The sequence below is a fragment of the Leptodactylus fuscus genome, chromosome 3, assembly GCF_031893055.1.
Source record: "Leptodactylus fuscus isolate aLepFus1 chromosome 3, aLepFus1.hap2, whole genome shotgun sequence".
Lineage (NCBI taxonomy): Eukaryota > Metazoa > Chordata > Amphibia > Anura > Leptodactylidae > Leptodactylus > Leptodactylus fuscus.
Window position 1 is genome coordinate 178,086,456 of NC_134267.1, and position 22,516 is coordinate 178,108,971.

Sequence of the window (22,516 nt, forward strand, 5' to 3'; positions counted from 1 at the left end):
CCGCCCTGGGTTCACTGGGACCTTCTTTCATGGCTTTTCCTCCTCATGGGTCTCCCGGGGGATGTCCTTGCCTCCCTTCTCCCCATTGACATGTGATTTCCATTGGCAAGCTGTCTTTTGGGCCTTGACTGTTTTAGGTCCTGTGATCCAAGTCCGAGACCTCCCTCCCTCAACCTGATGGAACTGAGAGCCAACTTCCTTGCCCTGTCTCATTGGACCTCTATCCTCCAAGGGCATCCCATCAGAGTCCAGACTGACAATTCGACCATGTTTGCCTATTTGAACCTTAAAAGGGACAGTAGGAGCCGAGTAGCCATGCAAGAAGACTCCCGCTCTCTTCTTTTGGTGTAGCGCATGTTCCGGCCCTGTCAGTGGTCCACGTTCCAGGCATGAACAATTGGGCTGCAGACCACCTAAGTCAACAAAAACTCGACCCGGGCTTCACCAGCAGATCCTACCTCCAGTTGTGCTCCCAGTGGAGCGCATCGGATGTCGGACTCTTCACCTCCCACTTGAACTACCAACTCCCTCGCTACTTGGCCAGATTCCAGGACCTTTGGGCCATCGCTCTTGTGATCCCCTGATCGGACCTCCGCCTTCCTTATCTGTTTCCTCTTATTCCTTTTCTCCCTCAGGTTCTCAAGAAGCCAAGTTTCAGTGAAGTGGTGTGAGAGTAATGACTTCCATCTGTTCTCCTTTTCCCTTCCCAGGATCCTGACTTTTCTCCAATTTGGTCTGGACCAGGGACTCTGTCTTTATTCTCTTAAAGATCAGATTTCTGCCCTAGCTTTCTGGCCCCAGGTGAATATTTTCCTGCAGGGAGTGGCTCACTGTGCTCCTCTTTACCATCCTCCCATAGGATCTTGTCATTGAGGTGCTTTAGGCTCCCCTCTTCGAGTCTTTGTGCAAGATCTCTCTTCGCCTTCTGTCTTAGATGGTTGCCATCCTGGTGGCCGTTACTTCCTTCTGCAGGGTCTCTCTTCACTGCTGCCTGGATGTGGTCTGGGCGATCTAGATCTTTTTGACTCTCACTCATCTCTTTTGTTATTCGATTATCTTGTTTGCTGTCCCTGAGGATCCTCGCAGAGGGAGGACAGATGCTGTGTTTGTTCTCCACAAGGGTCCGCATTGTATTTGATGAGGGAAGCAGATTGCACCCTTTTTTCTTGTTCTTATATTTTCTGCCCAGGGCTGTTTTGTTAATTTCCAGGTACAGGACATGGTGGTGTTTGTTCCTAGCTCAGTGGCCATTTTTCTTTTTGTGTCTCTCCTACTGCTGCAGTACAAACTGACTAGCATATCATCTGTGGAAAGGGTACAGCCCAGAGGCAAAGCCAACCTCTTTTGGTATTTCTGGTGTCGGTTTCCTAGTGGCCAGGTCTATATACCGAAGATGCTGTGCGCCCCCCCCCCCAATGGATACAATGATAGTATTTTACAGTGTGTACAAAAATCCATTTGTTCACACCCCAGAAACTGCTGCTGCTAGTTAGATGCTGTCTGGCTCCAAGCTAATCTGTGTTTTCTAATTTCATCTGAAAACACAGGAATTGGTAGGCAATGTCTGCTCAGCTAGTCATTGCTTCAGCCAGAGATTGTACAAGCAGGATAAGGAAATCTTGTAGAGCATTAGCATGGTGGCTGAGACTAGAATAGACTGGTTTAAATAGTGTCATGTTGTGGATCCAGTTGATGGCGCTGCCTTGGCTCTGGGAATGTAAGCTCTGGCTGCCAACCTGTCATATCTAACACAACCAGAGCCTTGCCATTTTTGGGTGTTGAATTGTTGGTGTAGGCAAATTCTGCCTCCCCTACATGCAACCCTAACCCGCCTGGTTTGACATAGATACAGCAGGTGGACGTCGTACAATCAGTCACTGGTGACAGTACTGGGGCATAGATTACATGATTATGATTCTTTTTTTCTAACTCATTCTGCTCCTTTTACAATACATGTTATCCTACTGGAAACCTTTATAAGCAAATAGGGCTATGATGTATTTTTGGCTAAGTGTTGGCAGTCACACTGATTTGGAAAGGGAGTTGGGTTGCCTAAGGTTTCCTCACATGTTATCAAGCACTGTGGGATCTTCATTGTATCCATCATTGAGGTTTTATAGGGTACATCTTTAAATCTGAGATTGATGGTATATCTGAATGCTACTCTGTGCTGTATGCTTACTACTAGAAGGGTAGTGCTACATTCTCCACATTGATTCTTGTCTTTCCATTTTATAAGCCATTGTACAATTGCAGCTGAGGTTGTGCAAACAAGTTCTTCATGAATCCTATTTAATTTCTGTAACTTTCTGTACGTTGTCTTCTTGCAGCAACGAGTTATGGCATGCTTCCGTGCCTGGGAAGACTGGACCATCTATCCTGAGCCCTTTTTGATCAAACTACAAAACATTTTCCTTGGTCTTGTGAATATTGAAGAAAAGGAAGTCGAGGACATAATAGCTGATGACTTGGATGGAGCCCCTATTGAGGAAGAATTAGATGGAGCTCCATTGGAGGATGTTGATGGGATTCCCATCGATGGTGCCCCTCTTGATGATTTAGATGGTGTACCATTAAAGACTCTTGATGATGACTTAGATGGTCTTCCATGTAAGAGATGCTTTTTATGATTTTTTATTTATTTATTTTTAATCACATTGCTGTTTTTGACATTGCACAGTTCTCTGACTTTTATGTTTTTCTTTTTATGTTAGTGGATATCAATGATGAAAAAAAGAATGAGCCAATTTTCAAAGTTGCACCATCTAAATGGGAAGCTGTAGATGAAACGGAGTTGGAGTCTCAAGGTGAGCAATTGAGGAAATGTAAGTATTACTGCAAGTGTGCATTCTCTCCTTAGTTTTTCCTTATTATGCCAAGTTATGACTGACTGTAAAGAATGTATTGATCATTGGGTTCACGATGTATGTCTTACTATACCTTTCAGAGATCTTTAAACATCCTAGTGGCCAAAACCCAATTGCCAGCTATTACAGAAAGGTGTTAGAACTCTGTGCATTACAGCCTGCTTACAGACAGGGCCGAGTGCTCATGGTGACTTGGTATTCCCAAGCTAGCCACAGGATTCAGAAAATATGACTATGGGATGCGCTCTGGCAAAAATGCAAGTCAACAGAGACAATGCAATGCTCTAGGCACTATTCTGCAAGGGCGCATTGGGTCCTGGCACTTAGGTGAATTTAACTTTTAAAATGTACCACCTAACTAGACATTACAAAGTGCAACCCTACAGGTAAACAATGTATACTGCCACGTCACCGTGCACAGATCATGCAGACACAGAAAGATCACACTGTGCGCGGTGACACCACAGTTGGTGACTAAAGTAATTGTTGTCACATGTAGGAATTATGATGTCCTAGTAAATTAATAGGGGTGTATACAGATGTTAAGTATTAAGATCTCAATTGTATTTGTATATTGTAAAAGGTATCAGCGCTTCGGATTCCGAAAGCTGCTGTGAATATGATTCAGGTGGACTCATTAATATATTACTGAAAGGTTCCATGTAATATGACCAGCTGATACCACCAATTGATTGATCTCCAAGCCACCTCAAATTATAGAAAGGGGATGTCATATCAAATGGGTTTTCAAGGCTTATCAATTGATGACCTATCCTTTATTATAGCGTATAGGATGCAGATTGTCAGGGGTCTGATACTTGGGTCCTTTGCTGATCAGTTGTTTAAGAAGACCACAGCATTTGGAAGAGCGCTGCAAAAACTTCACACACTTCCAAGCACAGTGCTGTAAATTTTACTTTGGCTGTGGTTGGTATCACAACCCAATTTAGTTGAATGGCACTGAGGTGTGAACAGGCCATGATATGATGTCACATGGCCTGTGAAACAGAAGCAGCACACACTCACACTGCGCTGCTGCAAACAACTGATCCTCTGGGTTCCTGGGTGTCAAAACCGTACTCTTCAACTGTTTACTTGTCCTAAAGGACATGGGCCCACTTTAGGATAAAAAGACACAACATAGAAAAACTGTGGGGGGAAAAAAGTGAGGGAAAACCACAACCGAAAGACAGCCTTTGTATAGACCTTAACATGCTGTATTTCTGCAAAACTAACCACAGTCCATTTTCCGCAATTTTTCCCCCACCATGTATGTAGAACTCTTTTTGTCTGTTAAAGGTGATGCTCCGCTGATTCTGGTGAAGTTGTGTGGTTTTTTTTGTGTGTTTTTTTTTTTTTTTTTTTCTTTTCCTCCTCTCTCTAGCGCAGGGGTGGGCAATTAATTTTCCCATGGGGCCGCATAAGAAATTGAAACTATGCTAGAGGGCCGCGCCACAGCAAATTTAGCTCCACCCACTTCTACGTTGACTCCGCCCATTCCCAATCATCTTTCCATGTGCCCCTACACAGTACAATCCTCCTACAGTCACCTGTACATTATATGTCCCCACATTATAATGTTCCCTTCCAACTGCCCCACAGTATTAAGTCCCTTTCCTGGTGCCCCAGTATAAACTGGTGGAAACTAGAGGGGACACGAAACTGGAGCAGCTGGAGGGGGACATTAAACAGTGGGGGTAGTTGGAGGGGGGCAATTAATTGACAGCTGGAGCGGGTTATGAAACTGGGGGCAACTAGAGGGGGACATTAAAATCGGGAAGCAGACATTAAACAGTAGGGGTAGTTGGAGGGTGACATTAAACTGGGGGCAACTAGAGGCAGACAGGTCCCCCTACAGCTTCTTCCACGGTTTAATGTCCCCCCCAGTCTAAGTGCCCTCTTCATCTACCCCCAGTTTCATGTCCCCCCCCTCCATCTCTCCCTCAGTTTCATATCCCCCTTTATTTTCCCCATTTCATGCCCCCCTCCATCTCCCCCCCCCCCAGTTTCATGTCCCCCCCCCCAGTTTCATGTCCCCCCCCCCCCCCCAGTTTCATGTCCCCCCCCCCCCCCGTTTCATGTACCCCCCTCCGTTTCATGTACCCCCCTCCATCTGCCATCTCTGCCCTAGTATAACATTCCCCTTCCATCTCTCCCCCTAGGTTACTGAGACACACAAACAGACACGCATATAGACAGACAGACAGACACGCATATAGACAGACAGACACGCATATAGACAGACAGACACGCATATAGACAGACAGACACGCATATAGACAGACAGACACGCATATAGACAGACAGACACGCATATAGACAGACAGACACGCATATAGACAGACAGACACGCATATAGACAGACAGACACGCATATAGACAGACAGACACGCATATAGACAGACAGACACGCATATAGACAGACAGACAGACACGCATATAGACAGACAGACAGACACGCATATAGACAGACAGACAGACACGCATATAGACAGACAGACAGACACGCATATAGACAGACAGACAGACACGCATATAGACAGACAGACAGACACGCATATAGACAGACAGACAGACACGCATATAGACAGACAGACAGACACGCATATAGACAGACAGACAGACACGCATATAGACAGACAGACAGACACGCATATAGACAGACAGACAGACACGCATATAGACAGACAGACAGACACGCATATAGACAGACAGACAGACACGCATATAGACAGACAGACAGACACGCATATAGACAGACAGACAGACACGCATATAGACAGACAGACACGCATATAGACAGACAGACACGCATATAGACAGACAGACAGACACGCATATAGACAGACAGACAGACGCATATAGACAGACAGACAGACGCATATAGACAGACAGACAGACGCATATAGACAGACAGACAGACGCATATAGACAGACAGACAGACGCATATAGACAGACAGACAGACGCATATAGACAGACAGACAGACGCATATAGACAGACAGACAGACGCATATAGACAGACAGACAGACGCATATAGACAGACAGACAGACGCATATAGACAGACAGACAGACGCATATAGACAGACAGACAGACGCATATAGACAGACAGACAGACGCATATAGACAGACAGACAGACGCATATAGACAGACAGACGCATATAGACAGACAGACAGACGCATATAGACAGACAGACAGACGCATATAGACAGACAGACAGACGCATATAGACAGACAGACAGACGCATATAGACAGACAGACGCATATAGACAGACAGACAGACAGACGCATATAGACAGACAGACAGACGCATATAGACAGACAGACAGACAGACGCATATAGACAGACAGACAGACAGACGCATATAGACAGACAGACAGACAGACGCATATAGACAGACAGACAGACGCATATAGACAGACAGACAGACGCATATAGACAGACAGACAGACGCATATAGACAGACAGACAGACGCATATAGACAGACAGACAGACGCATATAGACAGACAGACAGACAGACGCATATAGACAGACAGACAGACAGACGCATATAGACAGACAGACAGACAGACGCATATAGACAGACAGACAGACAGACGCATATAGACAGACAGACAGACAGACGCATATAGACAGACAGACAGACAGACGCATATAGACAGACAGACAGACACACGCATATAGACAGACAGACAGACACACGCATATAGACAGACAGACAGACACACGCATATAGACAGACAGACAGACACACGCATATAGACAGACAGACAGACACACGCATATAGACAGACAGACAGACACACGCATATAGACAGACAGACAGACACACGCATATAGACAGACAGACAGACACACGCATATAGACAGACAGACAGACACACGCATATAGACAGACAGACAGACACACGCATATAGACAGACAGACAGACAGACACACGCATATAGACAGACAGACAGACAGACACACGCATATAGACAGACAGACAGACACACGCATATAGACAGACAGACAGACAGACACACGCATATAGACAGACAGACAGACAGACACACGCATATAGACAGACAGACAGACAGACACACGCATATAGACAGACAGACAGACAGACACACGCATATAGACAGACAGACAGACAGACAGACACACGCATATAGACAGACAGACAGACAGACAGACACACGCATATAGACAGACAGACAGACAGACAGACACACGCATATAGACAGACAGACAGACAGACAGACACACGCATATAGACAGACAGACAGACAGACAGACACACGCATATAGACAGACAGACAGACAGACAGACACACGCATATAGACAGACAGACAGACAGACAGACACACGCATATAGACAGACAGACAGACAGACAGACACACGCATATAGACAGACAGACAGACAGACACACGCATATAGACAGACAGACAGACAGACACACGCATATAGACAGACAGACAGACAGACACACGCATATAGACAGACAGACAGACAGACACACGCATATAGACACACACACACACTCTCTACCCTACATCTCACCTTACATCTCTTTTATGACACACATACATGTCTCCATCTTCTGCCGGCACTAAGACACGCCCCCTAGACACGCCTCCCTAGTCAAAGCTGTGCGGGCCGGACTGAATCAGTCAGAGGGCCGGATATGGCCCGGGGGCCGGACTTTGCCCAGGTCTGCTCTAGCCCCACGGTTCAGCGCAGTTATGCTCTCTGCTCTTGGATGGGCGGTCTCTGTCTTTTTGCTTTAGCCCTGGCTCCGCCCCCCTGACAGTACAGGACATAATTGTTTTTAAACTTAACAAATGAATAAATTCCAATATTGCCAGAATCAGTAGAGCAGCACCTCAGCTGGTGTTGGTGGAAGTGCTGGAAGGTCATCTTTTAATGAAAATTATTAATTTTGTTTGCTTCAACTGTAAAAAAAAAAGAAAAAAGACTCTTTTTCACAGTTCACAAAAACTCTTCTGGAACTATATGGCCTTATGCTGGGTTCACACCAGCGTTCGATCTCCGCCGTACTCAGGTTTCCGTTTTCTGCCGGTAGAAGACGGAAACCTGTCAGACCAGGTCCGGCCGTGAGCGTTTTATGCTCTCCGTGGCAAAACAGTTTTTTTTTAAACCGGACACAGAGTCCTGCATGTCCGACTTTGTGTCCGGTTAAAAAAAAAAAAAAAAAAAGTTTCGCCGCAGAGAGCATAAAACACCAGCGCTCACGGCCGGACACTTTTCAATCCCATTCAAATGAGTGGGTTTGAAAAATGCCTGCAGGTTTCCGTCTCCTGCCCAGTTTCGGGTAGGAAATGGAACCCTGTATAACGGAGACCCAGGGCGCAGATGTGAACGAGCCCTTAGCTGTAGGTTTTCTGTATTTTTGTCTTTCTAATATGGTGTCTTCGATTAAGTAAAAGTTGTTGGATTAAATCAAGCGCTATGCTATTTTATTTTGTTCTAGCTGTAACAACATCTAAATGGGAGATATTTGATCAACATGAGGCATCTGATGAAGAAGAAAATCAAAAGTAAGGCTAAGAAAGAATCTGACACTTATTATGGATACAATTTGATTATGGTTGGCTTTAAAAAGCGTACCTGAGTTTTCATGAAAAGTTGAATTCTGTGCAGGTTTTTGCTGGGCATTCTGTTCTATGGCTGTGTAAGCCTTCATACATGGCGTCCTATTAGTTTTTCTGCTGCTAATATGTCTATTATGGCTCTAGCATATTATACATTTGTCACTGATACCGGTCACTTGTACAATAAGGGGCAGTTTGCTCCCCTCACCTATCCATTACTACTAAATTGCCTCTATTTACATGTAATTCTGCCAGGAGTTACTGTACAATAGTAAAGAACTGAGCTCAAGTGAGCCTAAAATAGGAGATTCAGGTACAATGGACTGCAAATACATGCAGGCATGTTGCAGCCTGTAAGCACATTCGGTAAAACTGCTTGCTGTTTGTAAATAATCTCCCACCTGTAATCACACAAACAGCCAGAAGTAGTAAAGGTAGATGGGAGACCTTTCTTACACTTGTAAGCTGTGAGGTTCTGCAGAATGTTCAGTTTCAGCAGTTTGCATACATGAGAGAATGCTATGAAGGAGAATCAGCCATTCCCATCTGTATTCACTTTGTGAAGAGACCAGACCTCCCCCCCCCTCCCCCCTCCCCCTCCCCTCCCCCCCCTCCCCCCTCCCCCCCCTCCCCCCTCCCCCCCCTCCCCCCCTCCCCCCCTCCCCCCCTCCCCCTCCCCTCCCCCCCTCCCCCCCTCCCCCTCCCCTCCCCCCCCTCCCCCCCTCCCCCCCCCCTCCCCCCCTCCCCCCCCCTCCCCCTCCCCTCCCCCCCCTCCCCCTCCCCTCCCCCCCCTCCCCCTCCCCTCCCCCCCCTCCCCCCCTCCCCCCCCTCCCCCTCCCCTCCCCCCTCTCCCCCTCCCCTCCCCCCTCTCCCCCTCCCCTCCCCCCTCTCCCCCTCCCCTCCCCCTCCCCTTCCCTTCCCTTCACTCACTATGAAGAAGTCTTGCTTATTTAATGCATCTGTGAACAGTTCTTTGCTAGTAACCAGAACTGAACTGCAAATTAGCTAGAAGTGAGACACCTAGTGGCAGGAACTTTAGAGAGGTTTTTTAACAGCAATATTTTAATTAAAGTGTAACTAAACTTTCTGATAACTTTAGATTTTTAGATTTTTCTGACAGTATTTGTGTCATTAATACATCTTTTGATTATACTTCATTAACACATTTTGTATCATTTCTTTAAAATCTGCATTTTTTTTCACTCTTTCCCTTGCTTCTTTATTGAGAGCTGTTTCTGTCTCTCACTGAATTTTACTGTGTTCGGAGTAGGGGGCTGTGTAATATGTAGAGTAAATGGGGGAGGGGGCTTCACTTAAAAAAAAAAAAAAAAAAAAATATTTCAGATCTTATAAAAAATTCAAACTTCCTTTTTATGTCATATGAAAAAGGAGATTCTTTCATGTGACTAAGGCTGTAGTGGATTGAATAAAGATTTTATTCACAGTCACTACTTTAAATGGTAAGTCTTCCTTTAGGTTAAAGTATTATTTCGTATAACAGGATACAGGTTATCTTTTGATCTTGCTAACGCACGAGCTGTAGTTTGCAGTGTAGCATTACCACATCATTACAGAATAGTATTGTAACTTGAATTCCTTAACCACTTCTGAACCGCCCATAGACTTTATACGTCCGGATAGTGGTTGGCTAGTTCTGACAGGACGTACCGGTATGTCCAGTCAGAACACAGCTGCACGAAGATCGTGCAGCTACTGAAGCTGGGAGCCGGCGGTAACTTCAGCCAGAGCTCCCAGAGAGATGGCAGGGAAGGTTTATTCCCTTCCCTGCCATCTCGATCGCTGTGTATACAGCGCTCTATGAGCGCTGTATACACGGCTGTGGACGCCGCCATGATCGTCTTACAAGACCTGCTGGGTCCTACAGGACCCCGATCAGCTCTGTATACTGTGTATACAGCGTGCAGGACACTGTATTCCTCCTGCAACTGAGGCTAAATGTACCAGCCTCAGTTGCAGGGGAAATCAGCCTCTGTCACAAAAAAAAAAAGTAATAATAATACGCTAATAAAACGCCGTTATTAAAGGTTATAGCCCACTCCTCGACAACACCATACAAAATTAACCCCTTCCCGACATGCGCCGTAATAGTACGGCGCGTGTCGGGTCTGTAACTATGGCGACCGCCCGGGAACCGGGCGGCCGTCATAGCCGCCGGGTGTCTACTGCTTTAAGCAGTAGACAACCGGCTCTAATGCATTAACCCCTAAGGCATTAACCCCTCCGGCGCTGCTGTCAAAGGATCATTAACCCCTCCGGCGCCATTTTGGCAAGGATCGCCGGCTCCTGGAGCATGCTCCAGGGCCGACCCCCCCCTTGTTAAGGGCTCCCAGCCAGTCTGCAAATTCTCTCTTTTGCAGGCTGGTGTATACAGCCTGCAAAAGAGATGATGATTTTTTGCAATGCATTGCAATGCATTAGCATTGTAATGCATTGCATTAGTGATCAGACCCCCTGGGGTTCAACACCCCTAGGGGGTCTAATAAATGCAAAAAAAAAATAAAAAAAAAAGTAAAAAAAAAATATAAAAAAAATATAAAAAGTATTAAAAGTTCAAATCACCCCCCTTTCCCTAGAACACATATAAAAGTAGTTAAAAACTGTGAAACATATACATGTTAGGTATCCCCACGTCCGAAATCGCCCGCTCCACAAATCTATAAAAATATTTTTCCTGTTCGGTAAACGCCGTAGCAGGAAAAATAGTCAAAAGTGCCAAACCGCCGTTTTTTCACTGTTTTAATTCTGATAAAAATTTGAATAAAAAGTGATCAAAGCAATAACATTTCCCGAAAATGGTAGAACTAAAAAGTACACCCGGCCCCGCAAAAAAAGACGCCCTATGCATCCCCGTACACCTATGTATAAAAAAGTTACGGGCGTCGGAATATGGCGACTTTTAGAAAAAAAATTTTTTAACACCGTTTTGGAATTTTTTTTAGGGGTCAAAATGTAAATAAAACCATATAAATTTGGTATCCCTGGAATCGTACCGAAACACAGAATATAGGGGACATGTTATTTTGGCTGCACAGTGAACGCCGTAAAACCAAAGCCCGTAAGAAAGTCGCAGAAATGCATTTTTTCTTCAAATCCACCCCATTCTGAATTTTTTTCTTGCTTCCCAGTACATTATATAGAATAATTAATGGTGGCATCATGAAGAAAAAATTGTCCCGCAAAAATTAAGACCTCATATGACTCTGGGAGCGGAGAAATAAAAAAGTTATGGGGTTTAGAAGGAGGGGAGTCAAAAACGAAAAACGAAAATCAAAAAATGCCATCGGCGGGAAGGGGTTAAAATTACCGTAACGGAGAGGAAAAACTATTTTATAAAGTGGCACTTTGTGTTATTAAATTTAAAAAAAATAATAAATTGAAAACCAGAAACAATTTCCCTCCTATTATCTTTATATTTTCCCAGATATAAAAAAAAAATTAACACATTCGAAAGTAAAAACCTAAAAATAAAGCCCTATGTGTCCCCAAAAAAGACGCAAAAATTAGTTCACTGAGACATACAGGAAAAATGTTACAGCCCTCAAAACCGCACATACAAAAGAAACCCAAAAATGTGTCTGGTCCTGGACCACAAATTGGCCTGATACTGAAGTGGTTAAAGGGGCTGTGCAAGATTAGAAAACATAATTGCTTTCTTCATTTAAGGAAGTCACATGTCAATGCTACAGCACAGCCTCACAAGACTGAGCTGCAGTTTTGCCATGTGACCGGTAATAGGTATGATGTCCCTTTCTGTAACTTTTTTCAATCCCATGTTCTAGTCCTGCAGAAACCTTTTAAGCAGTAATGAGTGAACAGCATCATTATACCACGGAGTATGTCAAATGGATCACATACTGGGTTTAGGTTATTAAAGCGAGTTGTATGTGTGTGTAATGAATGACTAATATTCATTGCTCTCTACATTAATATTTATTTTGTAGCCAAGAGGAGGACAGTGAAGATGACGACACACAGAGTTCTAAGTCAGAGGACCAACACTACTACTCCAACCCTATTCGCGATGACATGTCTGATTCCAAATCCTTCAAATACTCTGAAATGAGTGAAGAGAAGCGTGCCAAACTCCGAGAAATTGAGGTTAGTGAAGATCTCACAATGCAGTGCGTTCATCATTCTCAATGTCTCTAGCACCTGGAGGGCAAGGGGGCACTCACAGTGTAGCAGTTACTCCAGCAGTGCCACTTCTCTCTAGACAATAGTGTAAGGGTGCATTCACACTACTGATACGCTGCCTGATTCTGAACGTTAAAACACGTTCAGAATCAGCGCGTATAAAGCAGTTCCCATTCATTTCAATGGGAGCCGGCATACAAGCGCTCCCCATTGAAATGAATGGGCTGCTTTTTTCACTACGAGCGCTCCCATTGAAGCGAATGGGAAGTGCTCGTGTGTACGGCTAAGGGCTTGTTCGCATCTGCGCCCAGGACTCCGTTATGCAGGTTTCTCTTTCCTGCATAAAACAGAGCAGGAGACGGAAACCTGTAGGCGTCTTGGGTGAGAAAGCTGTCCGGCGGTGAGCATTTTACGCTCTCTGCTGCGAAAGCTTTTTTTTTTAGTCTGGACACAGAGTCTGACATGCAGTACTGTGTGTCCGGATTTTTTAAAAAAACGTTTCGCGGTGGAGAGCATAAAATGCTCACCGCCGCTCACGGCCGGACCCGGACTGTGCTTTCAGTCTTCTTGCATGTAGAAGACGGAAAGCAAAGAACGGAGTGCTGAACGCAGGTGTGAACCTAGCGTCAGAATGAGCAGAGCTAGCCATACACGCGAGCACTTCCCATTCACTTCAATGGGAGCACTCGTAGTGAAAAAAGCAGCCCATTCATTTCAATGGGGAGCGCTGGTATGCCGGCTCCAATAGAAATGAATGGGAACTGCTTTATACGCGCTGATTCTGAACGTGTTTTTAACGTTCAGAATCAGGCAGCGTATTAGTAATATGAATGCACCCTAAGACTTATCAATGCGTGATAAGTGGAGAAGGAAGCCTATTTCTTAAACAGTATAAATATTACAAAGTTTCTTCTATTCAGATGTACTATTAATTTGTGAAAAGCAGTTTTTTTGCTCACATGTGCAAGACTTAGGTTAATGGTGAATTATGTGATTGGTCATTCATTTGAGCCACTATAAGGAAAATGCCTAGCTGGTCATAGATTTTTTTCTTAGGATGGGTTTGCCTTGGATGATACTTGAAGCCAGTGCTAAGCAAAGGTTTAAAGAAGGGAGTCAGTTTAAAGTCAGTTCTTTCAGCTGTGCAGCCTCCAAAATTTCACTTGGGTTTTAAGGCAGCTGCTTTGAGGAAAACATGCTGCTGAATTTTCTTAATAGAAATACACTCACCGGCCACTTTATTAGGTACACCATGCTAGTAACGGGTTGGACCCCCTTTTGCCTTCAGAACTGCCTCTATTCTTTGTGGCATAGATTCAACAAGGTGCTGGAAGCATTCCTCAGAGATTTTGGTCCATATTGACATGATGGCATCACACAGTTGCCGCAGATTTGTCGGCTGCACATCCATGATGCGAATCTCCCGTTCCACCACATCCCAAAGATGCTCTATTGGATTGAGATCTGGTGACTGTGGAGGCCATTGGAGTACAGTGAACTCATTGTCATGTTCAAGAAACCAGTCTGAGATGATTCCAGCTTTATGACATGGCGCATTATCCTGCTGAAAGTAGCCATCAGATGTTGGGTACATTGTGGTCATAAAGGGATGGACATGGTCAGCAACAATACTCAGGTAGGCTTTGGCGTTGCAACGATGCTCAATTGGTACCAAGGGGCCCAAAGAGTGCCAAGAAAATATTCCCCACACCATGACACCACCACCACCAGCCTGAACCGTTGATACAAGGCAGGATGGATCCATGCTTTCATGTTGTTGACGCCAAATTCTGACCCTACCATCCGAATGTCGCAGCAGAAATCGAGACTCATCAGACCAGCCAACGTTTTTCCAATCTTCAATTGTCCAATTTCGATGAGCTTGTGCAAATTGTAGCCTCAGTTTCCTGTTCTTAGCTGAAAGGAGTGGCACCCGGTGTGGTCTTCTGCTGCTGTAGCCCATCTGCCTCAAAGTTCGACGTACTGTGCGTTCAGAGATGCTCTTCTGGCTACCTTGGTTGTAACGGGTGGCTATTTGAGTCACTGTTGCCTTTCTATCAGCTCGAACCAGTCTGGCCATTCTCCTCTGATCTCTGGCATCAACAACGCATTTCCGCTCACAGAACTGCCGCTCACTGGATGTTTTTTCTTTTTCGGACCATTCTCTGTAAACCCTAGAGATGGTTGTGCGTGAAAATCCCAGTAGATCAGCAGTTTCTGAAATACTCAGACTAGCCCTTCTGGCACCAACAACCATGCCACGTTCAAAGGCACTCAAATCACCTTTCTTCCCCATACTGATGCTCGGTTTGAACTGCAGGAGATTGTCTTGACCATGTCTACATGCCTAAATGCACTGAGTTGTTGCCATGTGATTGGCTGATTAGAAATTAAGTGTTAACGAGCAGTTGGACAGGTGTACCTAATAAAGTGGCCGGTGAGTGTATAGCGCCATGTGACCCCAGCAATTGTAGGAAAGCTTTATTTGCAAACTTATACTGCAGCGTGTATACTGAAGCTTATTGCAAAAGCCATTGAAAGCCAGACTGAAGTTGAAGTTCGCTAAATCTGTATATTTTCTGTCTTAAGACATCTGCATAATGAAAATGTAATATGTTACAGGAAAAGTTTGTACATTTTTTTTTTACCATCCTCAATACGTTGCTGTATTAATCTAATAAAATTGGCTCACCATTTTAGAAGTAGGCTCAAACCTATTTAAGGCCGGGGCCCCACATGGCATAAACTCCACAATCCACCATGGGAAAATAGACGGCATTATACATTCAGAGCAAAGTGGATGGGATTCTAACAAAACACATGCCCACTTTGCGGTGAAAACCACGCTGTAGACACACCGTGATTTCCAAAAGCAGCACGTTTTTTGGAAATCACAGTTTGTCAATTATACCTACAGAAACGCTGGTGGTTTCCCCATAGCTAGAATTGAAACAGTCTGCAGAGAAACCTCTGGAAACTGCAGAAAGAACTGCAATGCATTGCTGCCACGTTTTTTCCCGAAGCGCTTTTTTTTGCTGCAGGCGCCACGTGGGACCTTGGCCTAACTTCTTTCTTTTTTCTTATGTTTTCCTTTTATCTGTGAAGCTGAAGGTAATGAAGTTCCAGGATGAAATTGAGTCTGGTAAAAGGCCAAAGAAATCCGGACAGAGTATCCAGGAACAAGTTGAACATTATAGAGACAAGCTGCTTCAGAGGGTATGTGTGTTCTCAACTGTTTTTTGTCTCTGTATATTATGCATCATATTCCCTGCTCCAATCCAAATGACAACCTCTTAGCAATGTATGGAGGGGGCATTGTGTGTATTGTTAGCTGAGAACATCCCTTTGTTTCCAGTAGCCTTATGACCCCAAGTTTTATATCCTGCCACATATTTGGTTCCTTGGAGAGAATGTCCAAGTGAACTTGAGTAGAATAGAATAGTCCCAGGGTTCATGAGAGCATTAGATTGACGATTAGTGTAATGGTGGAGACCTGGTGGTGGTGTAGAGTGTCCGTAACAATAGATCATCTGTAGTCTCTGGCTTATCAGGTAACCACCTGGCATTGGGGTCTATCGTGTCTTTCAGCTTACAAACGTTATGATCTCACTGATCAACTGTTGATCTGGCCAAGTGATTCCTCCTATTATTATGTAAATGTGTCATTGGTTTCCCGGGTTTTATTCACTAGAGTAAGTTGCCTAGTATACAATAACAACCTTAAGTGGCGAGTAATTGTAAAGCTCAATAGATGGAGTCATGACTTCCTGGCTGCTTATTCTAACACGTTTAGGTTATTTCACCAATATTCTGTAGTGTTTTTCAGCAATGTAACACACAGACGAGTATGTACCTTTATTGTACCACAAGGTGGCGATATTTAATGGTCCAACTAACTCTACTGTTACTGACAGGAAAGAGAAAAAGAAATGGAGAGAGAAAGAGACAGAGATAAGAAAGATAAGGACAAGTTTGATTACCGATCAAAAGAGAAAAAAGACAAAGATGAGACTACACCAACCAGGAAAGAGAGGTAAGTAAAGATACAAGAGGTTTATAATAGAAGTTACACACAAATCTGTATTGCCTGTATGAAGTGTCTCAAATTTTCATGAGTGCTAATTCTTATAGAAATCTGCCGCAAATGGGGAAAAAAAATAAAAAATATCCTGCACAATCTCTTTAAGGGGACAGCCCACAAATGGTAAAAGAAAAAAGCTCTCTGGAGTTTAGCACACCATTATGGCAAAACTATCAAAGCAAAACACTGGAATTCTGTAGTGTAATTTTCACCCTTAGGCTAAGGCCCCACAGGACGATACACAGTGCTAAAGCACTGCGGGAACAACTGCAGAGGGAACATATCGTGGTTCTTCCTGCAGTGCTTTGAACAAAAAGTTGAGTTTTCCTCCATGGACTTTCTGTTACCCTTGTATCTACAGGAATGCCGTCGGCTTTTCTGTGGATATAATTGACATGCTGTGATTTCCAAAACCGGTTTTTGAAATCGGAGTGTGCCCACGCTGCGGTTTTTAACGCAAAGTGGGCATGGGATTCCCATGAATCCCATCCACTTTGCAGATATTTTAAAATGCTGCGATTTTTCCTGCAGAGTTTCCGGCCCGTACCCCCCCGGCTTTAGCCTCTTTAGTCACCCCTGTACATCTCTGCTCCTTTTCTGTCAGCAGGCTCATGCTTATACCTTGCAACTATCAAGCAACTGTCCTTATCAGGAGTGCATAGCAATTGTGTGAATGCTGTTTACTGCCCTAGCTCATGCATATTAGGAGAGAGCAGAGAAAAGAGGCCAAATCCAGGCAACACTTAGCAGGGACCTGCACGCAGAGGGGTGGGCAGTGTCCACCATTGTACAGCTTCTGGTAGTCATTACTATGGCAACTAGAGCAAAAAACATTACTAAAATGGCTATATACACTCACCGGCCACTTTATTAGGTACACCATGCTAGTAACGGGTTGGACCCCCTTTTGCCTTCAGAACTGCCTCAATTCTTCGTGGCATAGATTCAACAAGGTGCTGGAAGCATTCCTCAGAGATTTTGGTCCATATTGACATGATGGCATCACACAGTTGTCGCAGATTTGTCGGCTGCACATCCATGATGCGAATCTCCCGTTCCACCACATCCCAAAGATGCTCTATTGGATTGAGATCTGGTGACTGTGGAGGCCATTGGAGTACAGTGAACTCATTGTCATGTTCAAGAAACCAGTCTGAGATGATTCCAGCTTTATGACATGGCGCATTATCCTGCTGAAAGTAGCCATCAGATGTTGGGTACATTGTGGTCATAAAGGGATGGACATGGTCAGCAACAATACTCAGGTAGGCTTTGGCGTTGCAACGATGCTCAATTGGTACCAAGGGGCCCAAAGAGTGCCAAGAAAATATTCCCCACACCATGACACCACCACCACCAGCCTGAACCGTTGATACAAGGCAGGATGGATCCATGCTTTCATGTTGTTGACGCCAAATTCTGACCCTACCATCCGAATGTCGCAGCAGAAATCGAGACTCATCAGACCAGCCAACGTTTTTCCAATCTTCAATTGTCCAATTTCGATGAGCTTGTGCAAATTGTAGCCTCAGTTTTCTGTTCTTAGCTGAAAGGAGTGGCACCCGGTGTGGTCTTCTGCTGCTGTAGCCCATCTGCCTCAAAGTTCGACGTACTGTGCGTTCAGAGATGCTCTTCTGGCTACCTTGGTTGTAACGGGTGGCTATTTGAGTCACTGTTGCCTTTCTATCAGCTCGAACCAGTCTGGCCATTCTCCTCTGACCTCTGGCATCAACAACACATTTCCGCCCACAGAACTGCCGCTCACTGGATGTTTTTTCTTTTTCGGACCATTCTCTGTAAACCCTAGAGATGGTTGTTCGTGAAAATCCCAGTAGATCAGCAGTTTCTGAAATACTCAGACCAGCCCTTCTGGCACCAACAACCATGCCACGTTCAAAGGCACTCAAATCACCTTTCTTCCCCATACTGATGCTCGGTTTGAACTGCAGGAGATTGTCTTGACCATGTCTACATGCCTAAATGCACTGAGTTGCCGCCATGTGATTGGCTGATTAGAAATTAAGTGTTAACGAGCAGTTGAACAGGTGTACCTAATAAAGTGGCCGGTGAGTGTATAATGTATGTGTGGTGTGTATAAAATAGATTTTATTTGTGGGATGAAATGGTGAAAACCAATTCTTCCACTTGTATCTTCTACCATGCAGGGTAAATGTTTGTTAGTCACTAATGGGATAAGCACTAAAATATAATAGTCTTTGTATTTTGGTCACCAATGGACCTTATTCCGATGCATATAACTTTTACATCATATGCTTCAGAATCATGTGGGGTTATTTAATATGGTAATAGATCTTCAGTTAATAATTTAAAAAAAACTTGCACATTTGAACTTTTTTGACTGTATGCGTTTGACACGTTTCTTTTAATGAGAATACATCTTTAATGGTCTTGTCGCCTGCATGAGAACATGCAAACCTTCCATGTTGTGGGTTGCCGGTCAGCCATCAGGATTACAATTGCTGTTTTCTGCTTGTGTATGAGGAGCAAAACATAGGGTGTTTGCTGACCTTTGACATGAAATGATTGCTTATGTTTATGCCTTGTAGGAAAAGGCGTCACAGTGGATCTCCCAGTCCGTCACGGAGCAGCAGCAGTAAACGAGGCAAATCTCCTTCACCAAAATCTGAACGATCTGAAAGGTCGCATAAGGATAACTCACGATCCAGATCCTCTCATAAGGACTCTCCCAGAGATGTCACTAAAAAAGGCAAAAGGTGAGGTAGAGGTCCCTATAGCACTCTATTAGCTCATGCAGGTTAGAAATCCAATTTGCTTTTAGTGTCTTCAGATTAAAGAGGTTTCTAAGATTTTCTGTTGATTACCTCTTTAGGAAAAGCTTTTAACAATTGGCATTTGACCACCCACAATCATCAGAAAGGCCCCTGGTACTCACTGGCGCATAGGATACACAAAGCTGGTTGTATCATAGGAGTGTAGCTGTGTCACGGCAGAAGCTCAGCCTTTGGACTCCAGGGATGTCACTGAAATTTGGTTTTATATACCTCTATAAAGTCAACAGTGCAATGACATCAGCACATTCTTATCCCTCCATCCAAAAAACAGAATACAAAGCGATCAATAAGTCGCTTGAATCCTAAAATGATACAAGTGAAAACTTAACGTTATCCTGCAGAATAAGCCATTGTACAAGTCTATTGATAGAAAAATAATTATAGGTTTTAGAATATGACCACTCAAAAACAAATGCTTTTTAACAGTGTTGATTTTTTTTTGTCTGTACATATTTATTATAATCCTGAAATAATTATTAATACTCTGATTAATGTATATAAATATTTATATTTCAGGTCACCTTCAGGCTCTCGAACACCTAAAAGATCCAGAAGGTCACGGTCACGGTCCCCAAAAAAGTCTGTGAAAAAGTCCAGGTCCCAGTCCAGATCCCCTCACAGATCTCACAAAAAGTCAAAGAAAAGCAAACACTGACAGAACATCACTGTTGCTTTTTGTTTTTCTTCTTTTTTTATGAAGATGTCATTTAATTTTTTTTCTCTGTGCCTGAGAAGTCATATTAAGAAAAATATGAAAATTAAAAAAAAAAGAAAAAAAGCGATAAAAATAAGTCCTGTAAGGCGGCATTCCAACATTTTTTGTGAATGCATGTGTATACTTATGAGCAATTGCATCTGTAGAATTTGTCACTGTTTTATATTGTAAAAAATCCTGTTGACTGTGGCTATGTATTTCCTCCAAAAGGAACCATTTTGTGCTAGGATTCACACACCTTGTGTATATGATCTGCCGGCAGTAGATTTTTCTTTCTTTTTTTTTTTTTTCTTTTTTTTTTTAATTTTATTTCTTTTCCTTTTATTTTTTTTTACCTTCCCATAATCTCTGTTTTAATATGTTGTGAAAAAAAATCTAATTTCATTGTCCCCATACCTTCTTGTTTTGTAGCTTTGGAAATTTGCGTTAGGTTTCAAATAAATAAAATCTGAACTGATTATTAACTTCTTACTTTTAAAGGAAAAAAAATGTCATGTTCCCTGATATTCGGGTGTCCAGCTGGTTCCCCTTGTGCTAGGTGTGTCCTCCTGCAGAATAATGGTCAGCCATAAGTAATCCTATATTCTGGGCGCTTCTGTTATGTGTTGTCAGTTCTAGAGATAGGTGCAGGTCCCTCCACTGGCAACCAAGCCTATTATCACATATGGCGTATGTTTTAGTTCAAGCCTACTTAACGGAGGGAGGCTCCCAACTCCAAAATCACTTCAGGCCGGGGACCCATGGGACGGAAATGCCACGATTTGCCTACCGCAGAAACGCTGTGGGAACAATCGCAGCGTTTTACAGTACTTCCAAAGTGGTTGGGATTCATGTGAATCCCATCTCCAATTTGTGGAACAAATTGCAGCGCGGACACGCTGCGATTTCCAAAACCGTTGCGGCTTTGAAAATCGCAGCATGTTAATAATATTTATGGAAATTCCGGCGGCTTTCTCATAGATTATAATCGTAACTGAAAGTCTGCAGAGGAAAACTTTGTGAACTTTCTGTTCAAAGCACTGCAGGAAGAACCGCAATGCGTTCACGCCGTAGTTGTTCCCACAGCGCTGCGTTTCTGGCCTGTGGGGCCTTAGGCTGAGACCCCATGATGGTAAAAAGAAGCCTTTTTTTTTTTGCCTTTCTATTGCTGATTTTGCTGCGTTTTTTGAGCCAAAGCTAAAAATGGCTACAAAAGGAATGGGGAGTATCTAGAAAGCTCTTATTCTTTCACCTTCTATGTAATCCACTCCTGACTTTGGCTAAAAAAAAACCCTACAAGAAATAAAGCTGCATTTCCACAGCCTTTAAACCTCTTTATACTCTGTTATATGGGCTGGTATACCTTGTAAACTTATTTTTGCTGTGTCAAAATGCTTTCTTCCTAATGAGCTGTTTTGTGTACCCAGGGTGTTTCTGCTCCTCCCAGAGCACTTAATTTTGCCTGAGATCCTTCTCCCTAATATGAAGATTGTTGTGTCCTGATGTGCAGCTACAACCTTACAACAGGATTGATAGGATTGCTAATATTGCATGGTGCAGTGTACCTGTATATACTGCATTGAAGCAGTGTTCACACTGTTATAATCAGTGATAATGAACAGGTGTGAAGGTTTGAGGTACTTCACATCTATCGTGTAACAACAGGTTCATTCTAGAAATAATTGGATGCTAAGCAGGTCTTCACGTGTGGCAGATTGTTGTAGAAATTTCTCATCTTTAAAATCTCTTCCATTCGCCTAAATGAGGCATGCTGTGTTTTAGATGATGTTTTGCACCAATACTTATTGTCATCTTCCTGTCATTGCAAACCAGTCTGACTTCTCTCTTTAACAAGGCACTTACTCAGATGAGATGCTCACTAGATGTCTTCTGTTTGGTGCAACGTTGTCTATACACCTTAGGACAGAGCTACATGATGCCTGAATCCTCCGCTGCGATCTACTGCAGCCATCCTGTGAATGACATCTAAATAAATTCATCCCCCTGCTGTGACTGAAACCCAAAGCGTAAAGTGACTGGAGCTGAGGGGTTAATAATATTGGCTGCATGTCTGTTATTGCTGCAGGTTTTACCTTGGAATTTCAGCCTTGCATTGCAGGAAGTGTGACCCTCCAGAGACATGCAGGTGAGCTGCAGCAAAAGCATCTCTCATTTTGAGTTTTTTTTTGACATACTGACTTACAGGAGACCATTCACACTGTGCGGCCCTGTATTTAAAAATGTCAGGAGATCAGAGACTACCAGAACATCTTGACCACACTTGTTGCATATAAGG

The 22,516-nt window shown here is 43.7% G+C and overlaps 1 protein-coding gene across 2 annotated transcripts in view; it reads left to right on the forward strand.

Moving 5' to 3' along the window:
* Positions 1–20,682, forward strand: part of U2SURP (U2 snRNP associated SURP domain containing) — a 60,218-nt gene extending 39,536 nt beyond the window's left edge. The window contains exons 18-25 of one of the 2 annotated variants that reach the window (XM_075268840.1): positions 2,331–2,610; positions 2,715–2,825; positions 8,357–8,423; positions 12,440–12,596; positions 15,738–15,848; positions 16,547–16,665; positions 19,281–19,448; positions 20,043–20,682. In XM_075268840.1, coding sequence (XP_075124941.1) covers positions 2,331–2,610; positions 2,715–2,825; positions 8,357–8,423; positions 12,440–12,596; positions 15,738–15,848; positions 16,547–16,665; positions 19,281–19,448; positions 20,043–20,181 — 1,152 coding nt within the window. In that variant the 3' untranslated portion in view covers positions 20,182–20,682. The remainder of the gene's footprint in view (positions 1–2,330; positions 2,611–2,714; positions 2,826–8,356; positions 8,424–12,439; positions 12,597–15,737; positions 15,849–16,546; positions 16,666–19,280; positions 19,449–20,042) is intronic. The other variant, XM_075268841.1, reaches the window with a different exon arrangement.
* Positions 20,683–22,516: the final 1,834 nt, after the last annotated feature.